Below are 27,743 nucleotides of genomic sequence, written 5' to 3' on the forward strand. Positions count from 1 at the left end.
ACTGCCCCAACAAATATGTTGAGCATTCGCATCGCAACCTATTAAGAGTTCGAGGCCACTTGATTCTGCATACGCCACCAGATCCCCAAGTTCTTGCGTCGGTGGAGGATACAAAGAATCATAGGGTAAATAAGCTGAGGCAACTATGATGTTTTTCCTCTCGCCATTTATCTGGTATTGTATGATGACTGTAGCTAAGTCCTGGGAACAATATTGTCTCAGCATAGTTGCCTCTAACCGTCTTGACATCAGGACGCAAGCTCTCGGTCTTATGGATCTCTCGTCGTAGAAGATCCTAGCCCCCTTTACTGATACAATACCACAGATTCTGTTAAATCGAACCCACGGTTCTTGCACCAGAAAGATATAGGGGAAATCCTGTAGCTTTGTCATTCTCGCTGCCAACAAGTAGGAGGGAGCTTTGGCATGCTGCAGGTTGATTTGACCAATCTTTATGTTTTTCGACATAAACTTAGTCTATTGTCTTATGGAAAACAGAAGCGTATGCGGCAGTCCGCGTATGACGGGGTTTCCCCCACACCGTACCGTCAGAGACTCGATCCCCTCGTGATTGATTTCTCTGAGAAAAGCCGTACTTGGGAGTACCGCAATTCCCATGTTCTCATCCACGAAAGATCTCACCTCATCCCGCAGAGAATTCGTCTGTTTTCTACTTAGCACCTTACTTGGTTTGCGGTGTCCGGGTTGCATAGATTCGATCACTCGAACTGGCATCAAGTCAGTTTCGTTCACGTCTCTGGCTTTCCTTGCTTCCGCCTGTTCCTTGGAAAGTGTAGAAGTTACTAGCAGGTAGGATTCACTCTGTAGTCCCTTCCCCAGTGCGAGCCCCCATACGGGGGTTCCGCCCCTGTATGCACTATCCAGAGCGCACCGAAGATGCTGCAATTTGCTCTATGTTGTGTGAGGCGAAGACCATCATTGTTCTTCGCTCTCAAAATGGAGATGATGCCCTACAGTTTCCTGATATGACTGAATTTCAGTCTATATAGGAAAAGTGGAGCACCATATGGTGACTTCCCCTGAGCACATTCAGACTCTGTTGGTCCAGTTCGAATACCAAGTTGAAGCCCTCCACGTTTGTAGATTGGTCCTTCCTGGCATTCATGAACTTTACCCTCCAGTGCCCAAAGTCCATGCCCGGGTTCGGTTCATCCAGCAAGCGGATGATGTCCTCTGCCTTCCTTCGAGGGCTCGGTAGCCAACATCCGACATGTTCTGTCCTGCGTAGCTCAGTGTTCACAATAGTGAACTTGGGCCGACCGCCGGAACTCAAAGTTGGGATTACCTGCTGGAGCCACTTTAAGGCAGCCTCGTCAATGCACTCCAAATGTAGAAGCCCATCACGAAAACCTTGATCGTTAAATCGTGGCTTCGTTCCAGGCTCCATCATTTTCTTCCACAGGCATTCCTGGAGGATGGTAAATTGTCCCTCTGACATTATGCCATCCTTGGAGCAAACTCCCACGGCAGCAGTCAGAACAGAGGCCGCAGCTTGCGCATACGTCCTCTTCCTTCCCGCCTTCGTGTTCGTATTCCTGTGGGAGGGACCAGCTTCATTGAGATCTCTCTCGTTGATTTGATCACCTCCCGGCACACCGGTCCTAATCCCCGCGAGACGCGTGGATGTAAGCCCTGGTGCGGAGCACAATAAAGCATCGCGGACGGGCCGGCCGTAGTCGGATTTCCAGTTTCTCCCAATTTGAGAGTTTCCGTACTTTCCTCTCTGGCTAACTTCGCCGTAGGCACTAAATGCAAACTTTTCAGATTCCTTATTTCCTTATTTGATACCATATTTATGGCGTTTTTCTTTAAGGAATTGCCTCAATGCCAGTTGACTCCTCCACAGAACTATGCTCTTCTGAATGGTGAGCTCGCGAGATGGGTAACATATTTCGTCCATTTTGTGATTGAAACAATCCATCATAGGTCGAATTTTAAAGTTTGCTTAACTTGAACTCCTTTCTTTTTGGAAGTGAGAGCAGCGTAGTATAACCAAGCCTCATAAACTTGTGGAACAATAGATTGAAAAGATAATATTTCTTTTAACAGTCATTCATCCTATTGACTGGATGGATTGGATTAATCAATGAAGTTTTCATCTCATCTTGTTCATTCTTGAATGAGCACCTAACGACTCAAATAAAATATAACTCGCATAATCATTAATATCATCAATGAGTTATTTGTAAAAATCTTCCGTGAAAAATAGACAAAAATATTCTAAAGGTATCTTAGGTTAAACTGAGTCCGTCAGAAGCTCGAATCCCCCTTCTAGACACACTGGGGTCGAAGAGAAGGAATAGACGACGATACCTCAACTTACGCAGCGTGTGCGTGGACAGCATTCTACGGAAAATTATACTCACACCAGGTTTTCAAACTTAACTGTGTTTGTGTTATTCTCATTATTATTTAACAATATATATACTTCTATAATAAAGTCAGTACACCGAGGTGGAAAAAAAACATTGAAACATCTGCCAAATTTATACCCAATAATGAATAAAAATACAAACAACGATAATCGATTATACTTATATTGTTTTGTTGATTCAGTTGAAAATCATATGTATGGTGTTAGTATATTGAAAGATATTCTCAAAATTCTTTTCGCTGGCCCCAAACTGGTTCCAATAAATTGAATGCAAGGTTAGATAAACAAATGAATGTAAAATATTCCCCTGAAATTTGAAGAAAATATATTTTATTGAATATTTCGTTGTGTATTTCTTCATCCTAATTACTTTCCATAATCTATTTGTCAATATATTTGGTGGAAATTGCATTTCATTCTAACATCAGCCGCTGTTTCGATTGGGTTTTGTCTGTGAGGCGGATAGAATGCAACTTTCTCTCCAAGTGGTCCCAAGCATGTTCGATAGGGTTCAAATCAGGACTTTGGGCAGATATTTACAATTGAGGTTGGAAGTAGAAGTCCCGCAATCCCTAGCTTTTCCACACTTGGTGACAAGGGTCAGTAATAAACGATGCCGCAGTTTACCGAGGTTTACGATATTCGCTTAAACAAGTAAATTTCCCGTTTTACATATGTTTATGAATACGTTGCCTGCGATCACCGTATATGATATCTCACTGAAAATCCCTTCCTTTACAGCAGGCATTTTTGATTTTGCCCTGATGTGGTAGGGACTTGCAAAATTAAAAATTATTAAGCTAATAATTGGGGGGGAACGCGGTCTTCGATGCCCCGCGATTTGATGACGGATAACGGTACAATGGCCCAAGATAAGACTAAAATAAAAAAAAAATCATCGAAATCACCTTTCGTTTTTGAAACATATTCGAAACTTGTATAATACACCCATTCATGTACCAACTTGGAAGGAAACTAATTATTTAAAAAAAATCCGCCACGAAGAAGGGTTGATCGTATCCCAGCCCACAACCTGCTATCTGCAGAAAACTAAAACTAAAACGCTTAATTCCGAAGGAGACGATCTGATATCAGAACGAACCGTGTCAAAGTGACATTTTGATTGTAATTAACGATGCGAGCGACATTGTGGATGGAATGTCGACCCATCCATTTGCATCAATTATACCCTAGGCACAGAGATCTACTATAGGCAGTACCCACACTAAAATGACCCGACTTGCGAATGCACTGCACATCAGAGACACTAAACAAAGAAAAGGCATAATCTTCCTCAAATCGTATTGGTAAAAGAGAGATCGGTGAGCTTTTGCAAATCTAGTAATACTGCCGTGTTCACCCATCTATCAAAAAAGTTGTTTGACGTATTCACTTACACATAGCAAAAACTTGCGGAGCTCACCAATTCCACAGTAGATCTACTATAGGCAGTACCCTTACTAAAATGATCCCACGTGCGAATGCGCTTGCAGAAGCTCATCTGTACACATGCTAAACAAGGAAAAGGCATAATCTTCGTCAAATCGTATTGGTAAGAGAGAGATCGGTAAGCTTTTGCTATTCTGGTACTACGGCGGGCTCACCCATATAGCAAAAAATTGCTTCACGTATTCACTTGTATATAAGCAAAAACTTGCCAATGTCACCAATCCATTGACAAGTCCGGGCGGTATGTCAAACACAGCTGACCGGATTTTCGTTACATCTCGCTCATGCTCAAGGGCTAATATCTAACTGTGACCAATTCATTGGCAAGTCCGGGCGTTATGTCAAACACATGATCGGATTTTCCTTACATCTCGTTCATGCTCAAGGGCAAAACCACAGTTAGATACTAGACAGCTACTTCACTCCCCCTTGCCCCTCAAGGGGGAAATCAGTGCGAGTACACACGATTTCAAATTGTTTTGCCCTTGAGCATGAGCGAGATGTACCGAAAACCCGATCAGCTGTGTTTGACATACCGCCCGGACTTGCCAATGGATTGGTGAGATTGGCAAGTTTTTGCTTATGTATAAGTGAATACGGGAAACAACTTTTTGCTATATGGATGAGCACGCCGTAGTACCAGAATAGCAAAAGCTCACCGATCTCTCTCTTACCAATACGATTTGACCAAGATTGTGCCTTTTCCTTGTTTAGCGTCTCTAATGTGTACAGATAAGCTTCTGCAAGCACATTTGCAAGTGGGGTCATTTTTGTAAGAGTACTGCCTATAGTAGATCTACTATGGCAAAACATTGATTTCCACCCTTGAGGGGCAAGGGGGAGTGTGGTAGCTGTAGCTGTATCTAACTGTGCCCTAGGCGCGAGGATTCAATACGCCTCGTGAAAATACTGGCAAATCTAGTACAATTTTTATAACCTTTAAATTTTGACAGCTTTAAGATTGACGGTCTTCTGGTCCGTCGGAATATCGGATTTTCGCGTCTGTTCTGTTTGTAGCGGGCATCCAATGTTAACCGGTAGATTTGAAAAGACGTTCGTGTTTTTAATATAGTTGTTATAGATCTCGTTCTCCACAAGGCGATTAACTGAATTTATGTAGGTAAGTACACTTCCAACATTATTCAGTTGAGTTTGGTCTGAGTGTGGGCTTCACCCGTGGTATGAGCGCTACATTGATATATACCGTTCATACCACAGGTGAATGCAGGGAAATCGGTACTCCTCGAACTTTTCAAATTTGCGATTTGGGGGAAATTAAGATGCGCTGTTTGGTATCGTTTACTTTTTGTTATTACTCCAGTGTGAATCCAGGTGTATTAATCAAGCGGGAAATACAATTATGCCGCGTGCAAATGCGGTGGAGAGAAGCTGCGGACCGCACGTAGCTTCACAGTATATCTAATATAACATTTTTTTGTACTGTGGTTTCAATGTACAATGAAGGTTCACATAATCTCCAAGTTTCTACAATTAACGTGTGAATCTTAAATTTTATATTCTGAAATTCATACTATTAAATTAAGCTAAAAGTGCACATATATCTGGCTTAAATTTATTTTTTATGAATGGAAGCTGCGAAACTAATGCAATTAGCACTTGCAACGCAAGTGTCCCTCCCGCAGTTCTCAAAATAAATACATTCAACAATAACTGTCGAAAATGAAAGCACCGACATATTGCAAATTACGCAACAAACTCCCTCTCATGCTTCGCAAAAGTTCAATTTTACGAACTTTTCTGCGTGCCGCATTGCGCATCGGACTTGCTGTATGTTGCCTCATAGGAGTCGGTATAATAACTTCATTTGACAGCTCTCTTACTAAGGTACGCGCAGTCACTCCCCTGTTCGAGCCTATTGTACGTGTCACAGTTAGATACTAGACAGCTACCTCACTCCCCCTTGCCCCTCAAGGGGGGAAATCAGTGCGAGTACACACGATTTCAAATTGTTTTGCCCTTGAGGATGAGCGAGATGTATCGAAAACCCGATCAGCTGTGTTTGACATACCGCCCGGACTTGCCAATGTATTGGTGAGATAGGCAAGTTTTTGCTTATGTATAAGTGAATACGGGAAACAACTTTTTGCTATATGGATGAGCACGCCGTAGTACCAGAATAGCAAAAGCTCACCGATCTCTCTCTTACCAATACGATTTGACCAAGATTGTGCCTTTTCCTTGTTTAGCGTCTCTGATGTGTACAGATAAGCTTCTGCAAGCGCATTTGCAAGTGGGATCATTTTTGTAAGGGTACTGCCTATAGTAGATCTACTGTGGTACGTGTAATGAACTTCATTTGGCAGCTCTCACTCCGCGCGCGCCTTATTCCACTGTTGTGTTTCGACCTTAACGCAGCCAGGCGGCCTGCTCGGAAAGTCATTCGCGTCTTTTTTGTCTAATGTGGCGTCCTTTCTGACTGCATTTAGCACACGAAGGCCCATGGCTGCTGGTGGGTCGTAGAGAGCCTCGGTCCTCTTTTAGCGGCCACAGACGACGAACCAAGTTCCGGGTTACAGTGCGGTTGCACGTCTGCGGAGAAATTCCCCATACAAACTCAGGTTACGGCAACGGTTGCAAGAACATCAAAATGTTTTGATATTTTGTGGGCGTGGCCTCTAAATGTGAATCGGTTCGGTGTGTGCTTGATCATTTGAAAAGCTTCCGAGCGAGTTTAATATGCTGCGAACGCTCATATATCATATATATTTATTTACTGTGATTTTGAGTTAGCACTTACCAACTGACTACATATTTGACTCTTTTTTAAGGTTTTGTTTGCAAAATCGGTTTAATGTCTGTGTCTGCCTGTCCGTCCGTCTGTCTGTCACAGGCACTTCTCAGAAATGGCTATACCAGTCGAAACGAAATTTGGTGAGAAGGTGGGACCTGTGGACCCCTAGACATGCAGCAATTGATATCCTTCTACGTTGAGATTTAGTGGGGGTCCTCATACATATAAAAGGGGGGTGTAAAATTTTTTTTCACCAAATATAATCATGTGGGGTATCATATGAAAGGTCTCGATTAGTACTTAGTTTTGACATTTGTTCGAAAGGCGGGGAGTGGGAGGGGTGGAAAGTGATGATTTCTTTAACGGACCCATTCTCAGAAACTACCCAACCGAAAAATCTGAAAAAAATCATGAAGCTGCCTCTATATGTTGCCCAGGCCTCAAAATATTCTCCATATCGATATCTATTCAAATTAAGGTAATAATAGTATATTACCATATTTTTGGAAAAATTGATTAAAAGCCCCCTTAAGTTTATCTCATGAAGTATATTATCTCCAAGTTTGATCAAAATCATACTATTAGTACCAAAGTTACAGTAGCTCAAATTTGTCTTTACCGTGTACATTTACAACCGGAAGTACTAAATCTGACATGCTAAATGCATATTCTTAACGGGCTTCGTACTAATGGGGTAATTCGACACTCAAATATACTCACACAAGAAGCAAACAAAACCTTTCATACCTGAAGCACCCAGCTTCCGGTTTCCCGACTTGTTTCTATTTATACTAACAATATTTTGTCCTAGGCTATACTCTTATAAATTAGGGCACTTAATGCATTTTGTTGCTTAAGGGGGTCATCCCGTGTGAAGGCCGTTTTTTTTGCCTTTTTTTGAAAAATTATTTTGAAGGACTGGATAAAGATAGAAGCGTGATTTTTTCACCATATGTTTATTGATATCTCTAGTATATGTGATAAATTTTTCAGCTTGATTTCATAGCTAATTTTTGGAGTAGGTGTTAATTTATGCACCCATCTCCAAAAAAAGGTGTTTTTCTGCTGCCACGCTGGAGGGCGCTGTGTTCATCTAAGGGAAAAAAACTAAACGGCATTTTAATGTGGACAATATTCTACGGTCCGCAAACTAGGATAATTAGAAAATATTAAAAGGTAAATTTTTGGTGGTCTTTTAAACTTAATTTTTTGGATTTTGGTGTTTTTTTACGCCTTTTTTTATGAATAAAAAAAAAACTACCCGTCCGATTGCAATTATCCTAGTTTGCGGACCGTAGAAATATGTATTAAAGAAGCCGTGAAAATTTCAAAGAATTTGGTTGGATAGATTTTGAGCTATGGTGGCAGCCGATTTTCAAGATGCAGTTTCGAGAAAAACGCATTTGAAAATTTAAATGTGATTATCACCATTAATCTGCTATACCAGGTCCATAGAGAGCATCCTCCGTATCTTCAAAAAAGTTTTGTAAGGCCGCTTGTTGCTCTCTGGTGTCAATTGTGGCTCTTTTAGCGAGGTAAGTCGATCGTCGTTCGGACCGCCAAATTCACGCTTCATTACGGCGGTCGGCATAAACCTGACATATGTGACCAACTTGTCATTCCATTGTCACTAGGATTTTGAGAATGCCATTGAATCCTTCATTGAAAATAATTACAGCCAGAAAAGTGACTATTTCTACGACCTTGGCCCCAGAATGATGGTGTTTAGGAGCGAAAGTTCAGGTCAATGCATTTAACGACTCATTGTTATTCCGGGTCTCTGCTCCTAAGCATCTGTTCAAGAAATCATCTCGTGACAAATCTTCGTAGATTGGTTTGATGACTGTTTGAACTTCTTCAGTCAAAGCTGCCTTCTCGTGGTGAAAACTATCCAGCTCTCCTTTAGCTTCCGCTTTGCGCCGTTTGCACCAACTGTCCTCGCCTGCTGGACAATTTTAATGCTGAGGATTTTCGTCTGTAGAACATTTATGGAAGAAGGTTTCTCAAATTTCTTGCTTCATTCCTTCTATCGAATTCCCATATCGACGAATAGCTAGCCCAGAAATTATAGTGAGGTCCTTATCAGTAAGTTTTCCAGCCCCTTTTCCACCAATGCCTTTGTGATTCTTCTTTGCATTTCTAAGCCGCGTTCCCATTCTTTTCTCGACATGTCCTACGTATTCCTTTTTTACTACTACATATATTTTATTATTTACAGAAATTTGCAGAAATACCGGAGAAAACTCCACCAAAATCCAATATACAAAACTTGTCGCAATTGGAACATCCATGTTCATGCTTGCTAAAAGTTTCTTTGCTGATGTTGATGCGAAGTCCTGTTTCTTCTCTGATACCTATCGATTCCCATGAAATACTCGTTTTTTAGTGCGAGCATGACGTTGAAAGTTAAAGCGATCTCCCTTCGTACGATCCATTTAAAAAAATCACTGAACACACAAACAGCACAATGCTTACAACAAAATATAACTGAGTATAACTTGAACGCCTTTCAGTGCTCACTCTAGACTGGATTATCCTTTTTATTCCAAACAGTAAATAAGTTTAGACAATGGATTGGTTTTTCATCTTTTTATACAGTCGAACCTGGATATAAGGAACTTGGATATAAGGAAAACTTCTTTAAATGGAACATTTTTTCGTGCACCTTCAATTTTCAAAGAAAAAATAACATTTTTCAATTTTTCGAACTTCTATATATGGAATAGAAAACCTCTTTATAAGGAATTCATTTTTTTTCCGGAGCCTCTATAAATGGAAATTTTTATGTTATTCAGTTGTCATGACCTCTATATATGGAATTTTCCCCTGAACGACAAAAAGGGAAGGTCTTTTTTTTTTCTTAGAATCGTGCAATTTTCTATTGTGACACGTTTTGAAATTTTTTGTTTATTCAAAGTTTAATTTGAAACTCGGTGATAGTGGTGACGATTCTTTCACTTGCAAATTAAACCTTTTACTGTTCCTTTGCCGCTATAACTTTTGTTTCTTTTAATAATAAAAGGCTGTCATGTCCGAAAACAAGAGAAAAAATTTAAGTTTAAGTGAGAAATTGAAATTGATAAAGGAGTTTGAAAACGGAAAAACTCGGAATGCAATATCCGCGGAATATTTCGTGCCGCTGTCGACATTGTGTCGTATTTTAAAAGAAAGCGACAAAATCAAACAAGAGTGTTCTGAAGGACATGGCAAAATAAAAAGAAATCGTAATTCGGAATATCCGAATCTGGAACAGTGTTTAGTGGAGTGGTTGAAACAGTGCCAAAGCAAGAATGTACCTGTAAATGGACCGATTTTGAAAGAAAAAGCTGAAGAATTTGCTAGGAAGTTGACGATTGGAGGTTTTTGCGCCAGCAACGGTTGGTTGGATGGCTTTAAAAAAAGAAATGATCTTATTTTTAAAAAAATTTCTGGTGAAAGTGGTGCTGTAGACATCAACGCATGTAGCCAGTGGATAAACGATCTTCCCGCTTTGCTGGGAGATTATTCTCCTAACGACATTTTCAATGCAGACGAAACAGGGCTCTTTTTTAAATGCTTGCCAGATAAGACCTTTACCTTTAAGGGAATTTCGTGTCATGGTGGGAAGTACAGCAAGGAACGTGTCACTATTCTTTTATGTGCGAACATGACTGGCACTGAGAAATTACCCGTTTTTCTTATCGGCAAGTCAAGGAAACCCAGATGTTTTGCAGGTGAGTAAAAGATTCTTCGTTCGCTGTTACTGTATAAATGACATTAACAGAATAAAGGTTATGAGTCGATAGTTAAAATACTATAGATTTTTTTCTGTTTTAGGCGTGATAACTCTTCCTGTTGAATACAAAAACAATAGCAAAGCATGGATGACTGCAGCACTTTTTTCGGAATGGCTTAAGAAAATCGATATTCAGATGCGCCTCGAAAATAGGAAAATTTTACTTTTTATCGATAATTGTACTGCCCATTACAGCTCAGATGAACTACAACACATAAAAGTTGTCTACCTACCTCCAAACTCCACCAGCAAGCTGCAGCCCCTAGATCAGGGAGTGATTCAAAATTTTAAAATTAATTATCGTCGGGAGGTTGTTCGCCATATTTTAACAAATCTCGAAAGCAACGGTAGCTTGGAAATAAACGTTCTCATCGCAATGAGATTTGTGAAAAAAGCATGGTTATCTGTAACCCAGACCACTATAGCTAACTGTTTTAGGAAAGCAGGGTTCAGGATAAATGGTTTACAAGAGCCCCAATATTCCGAATGGGACTCTTCACATGAGGAGTTACGGCCTTCATTCCAAGAGTGGTCTGAATTAACTTCCAATGCCGGTGAGAGGGTACCTAGCTTCGAAGATTATGTAAACGTCGATGAAAATATCGAGGTTACAGGAGAGCAAACAGTCGACGACATTGTGAGCACCCTCCAAATGTGTGACACCAATGAAAACGATAGTGATGAAGATCACGGCGATACTCTTGAAATAAAACTTGTAAAGAAGAGGGAAGCGTTAGAGGCACTGCATACTTTAACAAAATTTTTTGAACAGCGTGAAACCGAACCAAAGATATTCGAAAATATTATCGCTCTTGAAAGAAACGTTGAAAATGTGGTCACTGATAAACAAACAAAAATATTTGATTTTTTCAAAACTTAATATCTATGAGATAGACACTCATTCCATTTATGTATTCGACTGATTACAGTGACGACTTATGAAATAAAGAATCTTTGATATTGATATACTCTTTTTAATTTTATTTATCATGCGGATTATTTATTTGTATTTAAATGAAAACTCAAAGTTGCTGTAATACTAAATACACCAGGTGATTTTAAAAACCTGGATAAAAGGAATTTTTTGCTGAAAGCCTCTGTATAAGGAAAACTGGATAAATGGAAAACTTGTTTATAAGGAATTTAAGTGAGTTTCCCTTGCAATTCCTTATATCCAGGTTCGACTGTATTTATACCTGTGTTCAAATTTATAAGGCTCAGGTAAAAAACTAACAGGTCAAAAAAAGATTCGATGCTCTTTCTCATCGAGTACTCTAGCCGCGGCTGCAAACTCCTTACCTGTTTAACCCTGTAATTTCTGAAGGACTCGGAATATCGGAAAATCCCTTTGCCCACATATTCTCCACTATATATAGATACAATTCATGCAACAAAAAAAAAATCGATTTTTCAAACCCGACACACGGGATGACCCCCTTAAGTGCAAATGTGACTTCGGTTATTACTTAATTACATTGGCAATAAAAATTCTCAATACTATACCAGTTCATATTGCCTACGGCTATAATTATCAATATGTAGAAAACCATTGTTGTGGCACCGTCGTATACTATATTCGTACCGAGGGAATGTGGCGACATAACTACATATATTTAAATTAAGATGTGAGAATTGCTAGTACCTCAATAGGATCTCCTATCGTTTATTCAAAGCTTAGAAGGCCATTTCAAAGCGTTTATTTTCGGTTTCGGAGATGTATGTAACCATTTGTTTATTTGTTCCAGAAATAGATTCTATGAGTTGAGCAACAATAACCGATTTATAATAGATGTACTTTTTTATAAAAGAAAGGGAATTGTTCTTTCGTACGGCTTATTCCCACCGTTAATTAGTTGTACATGTTTGTATTAACTCTTAAAGAAAGGATGTTTACGTGAATACACGTTTACGTTAATGCTTCCTTAATTTTGAAGGAATTTTACCTGAAAGAACCGTGATTCCCCTGGTCTACCTTATCTTTTTATTGGGTTATTTAATGGCAAGGAAGCAACGCATGTCCGTGCAGATGGAATTCCCGTGTGGTATATGTGGTATGTTCTCTAATAACGAAACCTAATTACCGCGTTTGGGTGTTGCTCAAATAGGAATTTCGTTTATTTAAAAAAATGGGTTTGCGATGTACCTGGACCCTGTAACGTTGCCTTGGATTTTCCGAAAATGAAAAATTATAGTGACACTGGTACTTTGCTTCCTCTTGAAATTGAGTACTTAACTAAGATCTTGTTTTTCTTCAGCCTTTGTCCCGTTCACAAGCGGGGTCGGCTCGTCGTGATCGGTTTCGCCATTTGGCTCTATCGAATGAATTCTCGTTTGCACGAATTGCGTGACCATACCATCGAAGACGTCTCTCTCGCAACTTTTCCACGATCGGTGCAACCCCATAACGATCGCGAATATCCTCATTTCGGATGTGATCTAAACGTGTGACGCCACTAGTCCAACGTAGCATCTTCGTCTCCATTACCGCAAGACGCCGTTCATTGTCTTTTATGGTCGGCCAACACTCAGAACCATAGAGAGCGACTGGACGGACGACATTGCGGTAAATTTTAGATTTGAGACGTTCGTTGATACGTCGATCACAAAGGACACCAGTTGTGGAACGCCACTTCATCCAGGTTGCGTTAATGCGTGAAGCAATTTCATAACGCAGCTCTCCATTGGCTGATAGCGTTGACCCGAGGTATTTAAATCGCTCAGATCTGGGCAGATCACTGCCGCTGACAGTGATTGTGCCTGTTTCATGGGGATCGGTCGTCAAAAATTCAGTTTTCTTTAGATTCAATCTGAGACCGTGTTGCATGAGGCGATCATTCCATTTTTGAACAAGTTGCTCGAGATCATTTTTGCTATCAGATGCTAGGAAAACATCATCATCTGCATAAAGCAGATGGGGCGCTGGCGCTGGACGTTGGATATCCCGTGTAACGGTGTCCATAACAAGGACAAAGAGGAGTGGTGAGAGGGCACTTCCTTGATGAACTCCAACAGAGACACGAAGCGGTTTTGATACACCCGCCATACTTCGAACTTTACTTTTCGGATCGTGATAGAGCAATTGAACCCAGCGCACGAGTTCTTCTGGCACCAAGTGTTGTCGTAAAGCATACCAGATGAGTTCGTGTGGTACACGGTCAAACGCTTTCTCTAGATCCAGAAAGGCAATGTAAAGAGGGCGATGCTTCTCACGGTGTTTCTCCATGAGTAACCGCGCAGCGTGTATTGCGTCAGTAGTTCCGCAGTTCTTGACAAATCCGGCTTGATTCACGGTTATTTCAACGATTTCGCGAATACGGTTGTCAAGAATGCGTTCAAAAATCTTCATGGTATGGGAAAGTAACCGGATCGGACGGTAATTTGAACATTCTGCTGGGCTATCTTTCTTTTTCCATATTGGAACAGTGGTACTTTCTTGCCAGTCAGATGGTGTTCTTCCTTCCTGAATAACCCGGTTAAAGAATTCACGGAGCCACAGTGTTGGGTCCCAGCTCTTCGCTTTCCAGAGCTCAGATGCGATGTCGTCAGGTCCTGTTGCTTTCCCCGATTTCATTTGTTTTATTGCCTCCTCGACTTCAGTTGCGCTGACTGGTGGAACTGTTCCAAATGTCGGCAATGATTGTGGAAGTGGAGGATGAGCAAATTCTTCAGTTGAAATCTGCTCGAAGTATTCTCGCCATCTATCCGTTGCGGCTCGACGGTTGGTAAGCAAAGTACCGTTCTTGTCATTAACACAACAGAAGTGTTCGATATCCTGTGTGCGTTCATCACGGCTTTTAGCAAGTCGATACAGATCTCTCTCGCCATCCCGAGTGTCCAGTTTATCGTAAAGGCTTTTGTAATGGTTCGCCCGGGTGACAGCGACTGCTTTCTTTGTTTCCCAGTTGGCATTCTTATAAATTTGCCAATTGGGTGATTTTTTATCGTCGAGAAATTTGTGGTAGAGACGTTTCTTTTCACGGACCTTCATTTCAACATCATCATTCCAAAGCCAAGTATCTCGGTTGATGTACCGCTTACCCGGTTTGGTGACCCCGAGGGTTGCAGAGGCCGCTTTGTGGATCGTGTCTTTCATTTGGTTCCATGATTCTTCCACATTCGTAATGGTTGGCAATCGTATGAGTGAGACCGTTTCTTCGTTCTTCTCACCAAATCGGCACCATTTAATGCGCGGCGGGCCAGTGCGTTCCTCACGCCGTTTTATCGGTGGCTTAATTCGCAAGACAGCAATCAACGGCCGATGTTGAGGTGCGATGGTCTCATAGGGAACGACTTTGCAATCAGTGACAGTGGTAAAATGTTGGCGTCTTATGAGAATATAGTCGATTTGCGTTTTATTGTTCCCACTATAAAATGTGGGAAGATGAGACAATCGTTTGATGAACCATGTATTCATAAGCACAAGGTTATGGGTGTCCGCAAAATCGATTACACGCTCGCCACCTTCGTTGCGCGCTCCGAACCCCTTTCCCCCATGGCACATGACCATTAAGGTCGCCGGCAATGATTATGTAATCGTCAGCAGGCACGTGACAAGTCTTTTCATCGAGAAGTTGCCAGAAGGCATCTTTCTCGGCATCAGGTCGGCCGGTCTGTGGTGCATACGCGGTGAAGAAGTGAATAGTGTGATCAGCTGATATAATGGTGAGCTTCATCAGCCGATCATCAAATCGTTCGACTTCTTTAATGGCATCACGGAAACCCTCTGAGATGGCAATGCCAACACCATATTGAGTGTGTAGGTGACCAAAATAGAGAAGTTTGTAGCCATTTTTACTGCGTTCGCGTTCAATGTCGCAGCTTTTGGAACCAGACCATCGGGTTTCTTGCAGAGCGCAGATGTCAATGCACCTTTTCCGAAGAGCTCTTGCGAGTTCCTCGGTCTTTCCAGTTAGGGTACCAACATTTAGCGTGCAGACACGTATTTGTTTTGTTCGTTGTGTGCGGACTAACTTGCTTACGTCCTGACGCCGTCCATGCGTCAAGAACCCTTGCCCATTTCTCGACAGGACGGGGGCCTGTCCTGCCGCGTCGACTGAGGTGGACGCCCTAGCATTTCTCCGAGGCCTGTGACTTAATCCGATCATCATGTTTGTAACGACATTCTATGCATTTTCTTGGTCGACCTGTCGCGGGGCCTGTCACCAAGAGAGATCAGGTAGGATTTAGCATAGTAGAATATCTCCAACTATACTCTATTTATCTCTTTCCCTGATCTCAGCATTTTATTTTTATTTTACTGAGGATAGTATAGAGTACGTTGCCTCAAACCCTCCTCCTTTACCTGGGCTCGGGACCAGCATACTATGTTAATAGCATGGCGGAGTTCAGAGTACTTAACTAAGATGCAACACGATATCAACAATCAATTTAAAATAGGATAATTAGCAAGTGGGTCAATATGCCGTTAATTCCTTTATTTTTATTAACATTAAATTAAATTATGTGCACATAAAAATAAGAAGTTGATTCACTAAATTCTAATTAACCTATTGGTGAAAGATGACACATATATTTATATCTGCATTATTACCTTCCTAAGCCGTATGAATTCTTTCATAAAGGTGGTTTTATTACTTTACAAGCATTTGGTATCAAAAACGACGGTGCCACAACAATTGCTGATAACCCAAGGTATGTCGGCAATTAGAAGTAAGGTTTTGTTTTACACGAAACCTTAAAAACCGGAGGAATATTTACGCTTAAGCTGGAAAATGCATTAAGCGCGGTAATTTGTAAAAAGCCTAACGCAAGATATTGAAAAGTGAAATTTTTAATTAATTGGTAACTTTCAAATAGGAAATATATAATAAGTTTATTTACGAAACTTGTATTTACATGCTCACGACGCTATAGTGTTACATAGGGCTACGGAAACTAACACAAACACTCAATAAGATTTAGGAGAGTAAATAAGATGTTGGAATGCACAAATAATGTAACATATCAGTTCCAATAAACTAATGCCGAATTCCAATAAGAATGCATTGCTTATCGGAACTAAAGATAAGATTAGCTTAGATTAGTTAAATCTCTCACGTTAGACTTGTGACTTTTTCGTTGGAATTGAAACTAAGTAGTCAATTAATGGCTTTCAAACTGAAAATAAAATTCATCATTTCAGTTTAAATGTTCCCAATCATTGCTACTTCCTAAAACCCCCCTGGAGGACTACGCACGTGTGTAATTCGACGCCACACTATAAAAGAGCGCACAACAGCGAAGCTCATGACGCAATGATTTGCACTCTTCGACATCTCGCATCGTAATGACCCTCACGACGTGACGATGTGCAATCCTCAAGATTTCCCAACGAAATGAAGTTGCAGGATCGGTTCCTGCGTGTGTGGCAAACGAACCGTAACTTGGTAACCAACTTGGTCGCGCGTCTGTAGCCGCTATTAGGCTTTATTCATACGGGGCAGCGGCGTGTCCAGCACTTGACGTTTCAGACACAAAAGAATTGTTCCATACATTATTCGTCAGAATTCTAGCAAATAATATTTTTCCATGTGTTGGAATGTTCTTCCGATTAGCTGGGAAAACCAATAACAGTAGCATTTTGTATAACGGTACTTTGTAATCCCAGAAATGTGTATCCCACTTTCGTTCGACACCACAATCAGCTGAATATTTCAAGAGAACATAAAGGACCTTTTCCCGATCCTTTACATTTACCGATACAGTTGATTAATTCTTAATTCCACATCCTTCAAATTTTGTCAGTTCATAGGACTAAGCCACCTTAAAATCACAATCAATCTTTCTTCTGGTGGAATCGGTTCACGGAAGTTTGCTTTCTGCTTTCTAATATCTCCTTAAATGTTCGCTAGTATGAAATCAAAAGTTTCAGGATATATTCTGGCATATTCATCAAATTGATTATTATTAACTTCGAAGTTGTGGATACAAATGAAAATTCCCCACATTTTTACGTAATTCATTAATTTGATATACGTCGACTCTCTTCTTTTTGACAAACACTGTGTTTCAGCATTCTCCTAAACGGCCTCTTCCAGTGAACTACCCTGCTTAGGCGTTGGCCAAGCTCTCGCACTAGCTCCTGGATGTTTAACTAGAGGACCGTGGTTGCTCTCGTTCCGGGTTGCCGAAACTTAACTTCGGAACGATGGGGTAATCAAACACTACTGAAACAGAAAACGCTAAAAGGGTTAGGAATAATACTTACTTGATTGGCTTGGCTTAAGTAAAAGAAAACACTCGCGACTCCACTTCAACAAACCTTTTATTTTCTAAGCACAATATTCTATTTCTTTCTTATTAATAATTTTTACTTAATTAATCTCAAAAGCGAGTTAAAGTAATTCCCGCGCGAAATAAAGTGTTCTCGGATAGAACCCTTTAGCTCTGTTCAGAGGCTTTTTAACTACTCAAAATTAAAAGTAACGTTATTCTTAAAATCACCTATGTTTGACCCTGCCGTGTTTACACATTGCTTTGAAAGTGTTCTTGTACACAACACAATAACACTTCTTTATTATTATAAATTTGGTTGTCGGCGGCAAATCGACACCTGCTGTTGCGCTGCGAATTGCTGACACGGAAGAAAGTCATGTCGAGGCCAAATATACCATTTGGTAAGTAACATGCTGATGCAAAGGCGGAAAAGAATCTCGTGATGTCCAAACAGGCCATTTGCATAGCATGTGATGTAAGGACGGAAGAGGTTAAATGCGCAGGCAGACTGGGTTTCATGGGGCTAGCTCCAAAGATGCGGCTGCTGGAGAAAATCCGGTGAAATCGCTTGAACAACTGTCTTTTTAAGGAGAGTATTTTCTAACAAAAATAAACGGCATATTTTTGCAGACATCATAAAGCTTGCTACTATTGAGTATACGCACGTATTATCATCATGCTGGGCTACGATACGTTCTCAATGTACCAATTCGCCCTTAAGTTTTCATTGAATAATACCTGTTGCGTTCCGCTACGCTTTTAGTCTGCGTTGGGCCGTAGGCTCCTCAAATTTGTTCGCCGTGAAAAGTTACTAAAGAAAAACGCTTTTTCCATACCCTGTAAAAGGAGAATCAGAAATGTTCAGGAATTTTCAATAAAAGATGGAGAAGGTGATCATGAATTTTCAATAAAAGAATGAGAAGGTGTTGCCCGTGGAGCCAGACAGCACCGCCAGTTTATAATATTTTTATTTTATTCATTAATGGCCTAAAAGGGAAATTACCAGTAATCGACAGGAACTTTATAGAGAGTTTTGCGGAATAATGAAACTACCCTCGTTCTGCCTTGAACATGACTTCATTGAAATAATAAAAAACTTGTTGTTTCCTTTTCGTTGGTGTGGATATTTATTCTTGCAAATACCGATATTTCGGGAACCACCTGTTCCCTTCATCAGCGCTAACAAATTCTGTGTTCGTCATGTGGGTGAAAAGGCACACGCTAATAGGAGCCATGGGGGAAAGGGGTTTGGAGCGCGCATTGGAATTGGCGAGCGTATAATCGATTTTGCGGACACTCATGACGTTGTACTTATGAATACATGGTTCATCAAACGATTATCTTATCTTTCTACATTTTATAGTGGAAATATTAAAACGCAAATCGACTAAATTCTCATAAGACGCCGACATTTTGTCACCGTCACTGATTGCAAAGCCGATCAGGCGATTACCAACCATTACGAATGTGAGAGAATCGTGGAACCAAATTAAAGACACCGTCCACAAAACGGCGCTTGCAAACCTCGGGGCCACCCAAGCCAGGCAAGCGGCACATAAACCGATATGATTGGCTTTGAAATGACGATGTTGAAATGAAAGTTTGTCAACGATAAACCGCACGCCAATTGGCAAATTTATAAGAAAGCGATCGCTGTCACTCGAGCGGTCCATTACAAAAATTTTTACGATAAACTGGACACTCGGGATAGCGAAAGAGATCTTTATCGACTTCCAGAGGCCGACATGAACACGAATGACAAGAACGGTACTTTACTTACCGGCCGTCGAGGAAGCAATAAAACGAGTGAAATCGGAGAAAGCAACAGAACCTGATGACATCGCATCTGAGGTCCGGAAAGCGAAGAGCTGGGTCCCAACACTCTGGCTCAGTGAATTCTTTAATCGGGCTATTCAGAAAGGCAGAACACCATCTGACTGAAGAGAAAATGCCACAGTTTCAATATGGAAAAAGAAAGGTGGTCCTGCAGAATGTTCAAATTATCGTCGGCTCCTGTTGCTGTTCCATACCATGGATATTTTAGAAAGCATTCTTCACAACTGTATTTGCGACATCGTTCAAATAACCGCGAATCTAGCCGGGTTCGTTAAGAGCTGCGGAACTGCTGACACAATACATGCAGTTGCTCATGGAACCATACCGTGAGAGCATCGCCCTCTTTACATTGGATTTATAGATTTACAGAAGACGTTCTATCCTGTGCTACACGAACTCATATGGTACGTTCTACGGCAACACTTAGTACCAGAGGAACCCGTGTGCTGGATTCTTGTTCTACAATGATCCGAATAGTAAAGTTCGAAGTGTGGCGGGTGTATCAAAACCGCTCTCTCACCACTCATCCTTGTTCTTGTTATGGACACCGTTACACGGGACATCCAAAGTCCAGCGCCCTATACACTGTTCTTGTTATGGACACCGTTACACGGAACATCCAACGTCCTGCGCTCTACACATGCTTTATGCAGATGATGTTTTCCTAGCATCTGATAGCAAAAATGATCTCGAGCAACTTGTCCAAAAATGGAATGATCGCCTCATGCAACACGGTCTCAGATTGAATCTATTATAAACAAAACTGAATTTTTTATGTGCGATCCCCATGAAACAGGTCCAATCACTGTCAGCGACAGTGATCTGCCCAGAACTGGGCGATTTAAATATCTCGGGTCAATGCTATCAGCCAATGGAGAACTGCGTTATGAAATTGCTTCACGCATTAACGTAACCTGGATGAAGTGGCGTTCCACAACTGTTCTTTGTGGTTGACGTTCAACGAACGTCTCAGATTTAAAATTTACCGCAATCTCGTCCGTCCTGTTGCTCTCTGTGGTTCTGAGTGTTCTCTTCTTTTCCGTCAGACTTTGTCCTGTTCACAAGCGGGGTCGGCTTGTCGTGATCGGTTTCGTAATTTGGCTCTATCGACTGCCTGATCTGAGGGCTATCTCTATGGTTCTGAGTGTTGACCGACTATAAAAGGCGGAGGTATTATGTTGGACTAGTGGGACAATCAGCTGAGAGTTACTACTAAAGCCATCCCCAACACAGCCCTCTGCAACACCTACAATGGATGCCGCAATAACCGCAGTCAGGAGAGATCCCGAAGATGAAGGATCAACAAATGGTCTTCACAATCACCTGAAGAACGTTATCATAAATACGGAGAAGCGATTTCACAAACGGAAAAGGAAGCCTGGGAGAACCAACAGGTCTGTGAACTCGAAAAGTACAGGGAGCAACCGTACCAGGCGCGGAAGTTTTACCGATAAGTCAGCTTAATGAAGCCTTACGCACCTCGATGTTCATCTTGCCGAGACAAAGTTAAATCTGATTTCCGACAGAATGGACATATTGGAGCGATGGGTTGAGTACTTTGATGAACTACTCAACAACCAGAACTTCGGCGAGTTGGAGGTTTCGCCAACTGAAGACGGACAAATACTGCCAGCACCAAGTATAGAAGAAATAGTCCGTGTAATTCATTAGCATAAAAATCATAAGTCGCTAGGAGCCGATGGATTTACAGCCGAATTGGTTAAATATGGACGCGACCAATTACACCAAGTGGTTCATAAACTTGTGCTGACGGTGTGGGACAGCGAATCAATGCCTGACGACTGGCAAAGAGGCATTATCTGTCTCATACATAAAAAGGGAGATACCAGGCGGTGCATCAGTTATAGAGTTATCACGTTGCTGAGTACCATCAAAAAGATATTCTCCTCTACCTTGCTAGGTCGGATAGCCCAATACGCCCAGAACATCATTGGCCCATACCAAAGAGGCTTCACTCCAGGCAAATCAGCAACAGATCAGATTTTCTCTCTGCGGCAAGCGATGGAAAAACTGTTGGAATATGGACAACAGTTGCACCGTTTCTTCATCGACTTTAAAGCCGCCTATGATAGCATAGTCAGGGTAAACTATACACGGCCATGAGAGAATTCAGTATCCCTACGAAATTGAGAACACTGACTAGGCTGACCCTGATCAATGTGCGAGGCCAGATAAAAGCGGCAGGATCACTCTCAAGACCAACCGACATCAACAGCAGTCTAAGACAAGGGGATGCCCTATCATGCGTCCTCTTTAACCTGCCCTCGAGCAAGTGATCCGTGATGCTGAGATCATTGCAAGAGGTACAATCCTTTTTAAGTCCACCCAACTACTGGCCTATGCTGACGATATCCACATCATGGGAAGAACGACGCGAGACGTACAAACTGCCTTCATCCAGATCGAGCAGGCGGCACGAGATCTTGGGTTGCACATCAATGAAGGCAAGTATATGGTGGCAACGTCAGCACCAAAAACCAACCAATCAACAACATCGAACCGCACTGGTCAAACGGGAAGAATAAAGATGGAAGATTACAACTTTGAGACCGTTGATAATTTCTCCTATCTAGGGTCGAAAGTCACAACCGATAACAGCTGCGATGATGAAATCCGCTCACGGTTGTTGGCAGCAAATAGAGCCTATTTCAGCTTACAAAAACAGTTCTGCTCGAAACGTCTCACCATAGGGTCAAAGCTCTTACTGTACAAGACAACGATCTTGCCAGTCCTTATGTACTCCTCAGAGACTTGGGTTCTTAGCATGAAAAATGCGAACTTTTCGCCGCGTTCGAGAGAAGAATCCTCCGAAGATTTTGTGGCTCCCTACATGAGGATGGACGATTCGGTAGCCTACATAATGAGGAAATCTATGAGTGATACCACGACCGTCAGGTTGTGGATAAAATCCGGCTCAATAGGTTACGGTGGGCGGGTCACTTAATCCGTATGGATGGGGATGGTTCAGCCCGGAAAGTCCATAAGGGTCTATGGGTCTATTGTAGAAAAAGAAGACGAGTTAGACCCTGGATGAGATGGAGCGCTGGCGTAGGTCAGGACGCCAGACAGCTTTTAGGGACATCGAATTGGTGGACCTCGCCGCGCATCCGGGGTGTCTGGAGTTCCTGATTAAGGCAGACCTAGACCGGATACTGGTTGTTGCGCCGTTGATGATGATGATGAGTGGCGTGACACCTTTTTTCCATATTCGAAATGAGGATATCCGCAATCGATATGGAGCTGCACCGGTCGTGGAAAAATTGTGAGGGACGTATCTTCAATGGTATGGGGTTATCAAAGCCTCGCGATTGCATCCAGATCAGGCATTTGATAGAAGCAAATGGAGAAACCGATCAACACGAGCCGATGCCGTTTGTGAATGCGACAAAGGTAAAAGGAAAAGATTCACATTTCATCTCGCCCTAAGGAAGTTATATACAAGTAGAATCCCGATAATTCGACGAGTTGGTACAAAATATCAGGATTACCAATTATCGGGAGTGCAAAATAAAGAAAATTAACTCTGTTGCTGGCAAATTTGGAGGAATCAGCGGGAAATACGGATTATATTATATTATCTTGAATTTCAATTTTGGCGAATCCAATAAAAAAGCACAAACTCAACAAATTTGTATTTTCGAGCACATCTCACGAATAAGTAATTTTAGATTTTAGTTCAACTTTCGTTCTCGCGTGCTGAACTACCTATTGTGTCTTTTCGAAGACCACCAACCTGCACTATATAAAGCAACGATTTTCATCTGAATGAACAACCCTGCATCCTTGAGTAAATCGATATCCTTTATCTTTTCAAGTTCTTATTCAATTCTATCAAAACTTTCTCAATATTCTTCAATTTGGTAGGTTAAGTGCATCGTTTTCATTCCGATCATTTTTACAGTTATCGCAATTGCCTATTGTGCGTTGAGGTATACAAATTCAAGCTTTGATGACTTTTGCGGGACACCTTTTTCGTCGATGTGAATATCTTTTCAGCAACCAATACACAATCAACACGAACTAACTACCAAATGAAGTTAATTAAATGCACGTATGAACACTGACTCGCTCGCTAGCTCCTTCTCCTTCGGAGAAAATTGAATTTCTGCGTAGACAAAATAGATGGCAGTTTGTGGACAGTTCATAACATTCGTAATTTGATCGCGCTTTTCCCTTTCGGCAGTTAGTTTTTTTAAATTTATTAAATTTGTATGAATTGACTTTGATGACTGAGGTTGATACTATTTAAGTGGCAAGTACTAAATAGTTAATTCACCTACGCTAGTTTCGCCGATTTCATATATAATAATTGAATTCTACTCTGACTTAGGGACACTTAGTGCAATTTATTTTTACTACGTTCTTAACAGAAAATATGCTCGCAGATCTTTGGCTGCGTACATCCCTACGACATTGAATATAATTTCTGGGTGTTGTGAGCGAGCCGAAGCACAAGTCGCTCATTGTGCATTAGCCTTCATCTGTGTTGAACATTCCTTCGTCTTTGTATCCTATCTTAGATTTGAGCACATCCATTCCAATCTTCATAAGTTTTTCCCCTCTTAAAGTAGTCGATGAACATATTATACAATGCGCATCCCAAAATACTGATGCCATAGCCTTGTCAGCTGATTGTTACGTCTTTGTACGCTTTTCTGTCGTTTCAACACGTGTAGTCCACTCAGATGACGATCGTTTTGATTCTTCGTTGTGTGAAATAATGAAGCCTTGTTTTGTCTATTATCACATATCGATGCAAAAATTGCGCTTTCTTATGGAGGAAGAGCTTTAAACACTGCTCAGAATTATCAACTCGTTCTGTTTGATTGTGAGCTCGCGTGGCACCCACTTTGAACAAAATTTTCGCCTACCCGTGCACTCATGCACAATATGTCCAACAAGTTCCTCTGATAATTTTAGAGCCTCAGTTATCTCGATCAACTTCACTCTGCGATCATCCAGAATTATTTTATGGACTTCTTTGATGTTTTCGTCGGTAACAACCGCAGTATTTTTTTTCGCCAGAAAGCAATGCTTTATTAACACATGAAATTTCTTTTTATCCACTTTTTTCAAAGCAACAAAGTTTCTTCACTCAAAATGCTCTATCCCGCGAACTAATTATCCGGGAGCTGTCAAATTTGTACACGTGTCTTTTGAATAATAATAAATTGAAGGCGTTAAAAGGGGTAAAAAATCAGGGAAAGGTGGCGAAAGTGATAAGGATAAAAGAAAGGGCATTACTAATCACAAGTCCCCAAAAAAGTTGGAAAAATAACGGAAAATAAAAAAAAATACTCCAAAAAATATTTCATAGGTCCTAATAATATAATATACACAACACAAATATTGACTGACATGCATTCATACCTTTGTGATGGGTATTACTGATCGATAAATCAGACAAGGCCATGGACATGGGTGCATTGAACACATACGTACAGTATATGTTTTCGTCGCATCAGTTTGCATATAAAATTCGTATTCAACCAGTGGTTTATCTGTTTGCGAAATTAAAATGCCGGGAGCTGTGCGTAATATTATACTTATACTGAAAAACGGCAATTGGTGATTTTTTTGCTGAAAAGAGTAAATCTCGTTCCCCGAAATAATGTCCACATTGCATATGGCGGGGGCTATCGTTTTTCGAATTTTAAAACAATTTAGAGACGAAGATCGCATTGATTGTGTAAAGCCACCTGGACGACCATCAAAACTGTCAGCAAATGACAAGCGATTTATCATATTTCATCATCATCATCAACGGCGCAACAACCGGTATCCGGTCTAGGTCTGCCTTAATAAGGAACTCCAGACATCCCGGTTTTGCGCCGAGGTCCACCAATTCGATATCCCTAAAAGCTGTCTGGCGTCCTGACCCACGCAATCGTTCCATCTTAGGCAGGGTCTGCCCCGTCTTCTTTTTCTACCATAGATATTGCCCTTATAGACTTTCCGGGTGGGATCATCCTCATCCATACGGATTAAGTGACCCGCCCACCGTAACCTATTGAGCTGGATTTTATCCACAACCGGACGGTCATGGTATCGCTCATAGATTTCGTCATTGTGTAGGCTACGGAATCGTTCATCCTCATGTAGGGGGCCAAAAATTCTTCGGAGGATTCTTCTCTCGAACGCGGCCAAGAGTTCGAAATTTTTCTTGCCAAGAACCCAAGTTCTCCTGTCCTTATTCTTCGAGGAATACATGAGGACTCGCAAGATCATAGTCTTGTACAGTAAGAGCTTTGACCCTAAGGTGAGACGTTTCGAGCGGAACAGTCTTTGTAAGCTGAAATAGGCTCTGTTGGCTGACAACAACCGTGCGCGGATTTCATCATCGTAGTTGTTATCGGTTGTGATTTTCGACCCTAGATAGGAGAAATTGTCAACGGTCTCAAAGTTGTATTCTCCTATCCTTATTCTTCTTCGTGTTTGTGTTTGACCAGTGCGGTTTGATGTTGTTGTTCGTCTTCGGTGCTGACGTGCCCCCATATATTTTGTCTTGCCTTCATTGATGTGCAGACCAAGATCTCGCGCCGATTGCCGCCTGCTCGATCTGGATGAAGGCAGTTTGTATATCTCGGGTGGTTCTTCCCATGATGTCGATATCGTCAGCATAGGCCAGTAGTTGGGAGGACTTGAAGAGGATCGTACCTCTTGCCTTTACCTCGGCATCACGGATCACTTTCTCGAGGGCCAGGTTAAAGAGGACGCATTTATCATACTTAGTGACTCGAAAAACACCCAAAAATAAGCGCACCAGGACGCAACGTACGTAACGGAGAGAATTAAGCAAAACATTTCGAGCCAAACAATAAGGCCGGAGCTGAAAAATGCTGAGTTTAACTCCCGTACTGCTGCGAGAAAATCATTCATAAGTGAGGTAAATAAAAAGAAACGGTTACAATTTGCATTGAAGTACGCTGATATGCCAAAAGAATTTTTGAGTAACGTCAGATTCACGGGCAAGTCGAAATTCTACTTTTTTGGTGGTGACAGGAAACAAAAAGTATGGCGATAAACAAATACGGCACTGTATCAGAAAAATGTAACTATTGGAAAGGACGGCGGCGGTAACGTAATGTTGTGGGGGTGTTTCGTGGCGTCAGGAGCAGGTAGTTTGGTTTTTATCGATGGCAACATGACAGTGGACTCGTACATAGAAATTTTAAGAAAAAATCTACACTCCAGTGCAGGAACATTGTGGATTCTTTCAACATTCAAATTTTATCAAGATAATGACAAAACACAAAAGAATGGCTCTTATATAACTGCCCGAAAGTCCTCCAGACCCCCCCCCCCCCCCCCCCCTCAGTCACCGGACTGCAATCCCTTAGAAAATGTATAGGACTACTTAGACAGGAAAATTCGGGGAACGCCAATTACCAGTAAAACTCACCAACATTCCGAATGTCTACATGAAAACCCTAGTTTCTTCGATGCCGAGACGCTTGGCTGCTGTAATCAAAGCGAAGGGCTTACATACTAAGTATTGATTTTTAGTTTTTAGTAGTTTTCTATTTCGTTTGAAGTTTTTTTTCTTGGATAATCTCAATACTGATTTTTGAGTGTATAAGTTTACGCACTTGTCATAATTTGATGGTTCCTTAGGTTGTCGCGGTCGCGAGCTCCTTTGCTATAAAGTCCCGTCGCAATGTTTGATGTCGCTATAAACTGTATAAGAAATTAACATTACATTTACGTTTCTTTTATTATAAGAATATTCTCTCTTGGTAGCAAGTGTTTTTCATTTTGGTCAACTAATTGTAAATGTAGTTAGTTATTGTCTGACGCAATATTCATAAATATAATGCAATAACTTCTTTTCAGCTGATAATGGATTCCGAATTTTTAATTTGCCCATACAATCAAACACATCGGGTTCTTCGATTCCGTATGCCCGCTCACCTTATAAAATGTAAAAAGTACTACCAAGGCGAACCTCTACAAACATGCCCATTCAACGCTACACATTTGATTCGACCCGATAGAATGGCAAAACATTTAGAAATATGTGACGATTATCTAACTGCTAAAATGGAGAAGTTCTACGCGGCCACATCTAGTGATGGCATTTAGCTAGCAATACATGCAATGCAATAATAAAGTTAGTTCTCGATATTTATTTTTCAAATGTGGATTGATTGGGGCAAACTCCACACCGTATCCATACATACATATATGTTTCCAAATTAATGCTACAAACATACGTTATTTCATAGTGCCGATGTTATGAGATATCTGAATAAAGTAATCCTTGTATAACAACTCAGTCAATGAAACTTATTTACTTATAG

The 27,743-nt window shown here is 41.2% G+C and overlaps 1 protein-coding gene and 1 long non-coding RNA gene across 3 annotated transcripts; one reads left to right on the top strand and one right to left on the bottom strand.

The window, feature by feature from the left end:
• Positions 1 to 2,542: 2,542 nt before the first annotated feature.
• LOC119656836 lies at positions 2,543 to 3,743 on the bottom strand. Its single transcript, XR_005250105.1, has 2 exons — positions 2,766 to 3,743; positions 2,543 to 2,702 (listed from the first exon to the last, which is right to left on the bottom strand). It is a non-coding gene; the product is annotated as an uncharacterized LOC119656836 (long non-coding RNA).
• A 971-nt stretch (positions 3,744 to 4,714) lies between these two features.
• Positions 4,715 to 27,718, top strand: LOC119656904 (gametocyte-specific factor 1-like). Of its 2 annotated transcripts, none has more exons than XM_038063598.1 (2): positions 4,715 to 4,960; positions 27,277 to 27,718. In XM_038063598.1, exon 2 carries the CDS (start codon positions 27,283 to 27,285, stop codon positions 27,523 to 27,525), a length of 243 nt encoding a protein of 80 aa, XP_037919526.1. In that variant the 5' UTR covers positions 4,715 to 4,960; positions 27,277 to 27,282; the 3' UTR covers positions 27,526 to 27,718. The 2 variants fall into 2 exon arrangements, with proteins under 2 accessions (XP_037919526.1, XP_037919517.1); XM_038063589.1 differs by having other exon boundaries at positions 4,771 to 4,964.
• The last annotated feature ends 25 nt before the right edge of the window (positions 27,719 to 27,743 follow it).

This window comes from Hermetia illucens, chromosome 1 (assembly GCF_905115235.1).
Source record: "Hermetia illucens chromosome 1, iHerIll2.2.curated.20191125, whole genome shotgun sequence".
Taxonomy (NCBI): Eukaryota; Metazoa; Arthropoda; class Insecta; order Diptera; family Stratiomyidae; genus Hermetia; species Hermetia illucens.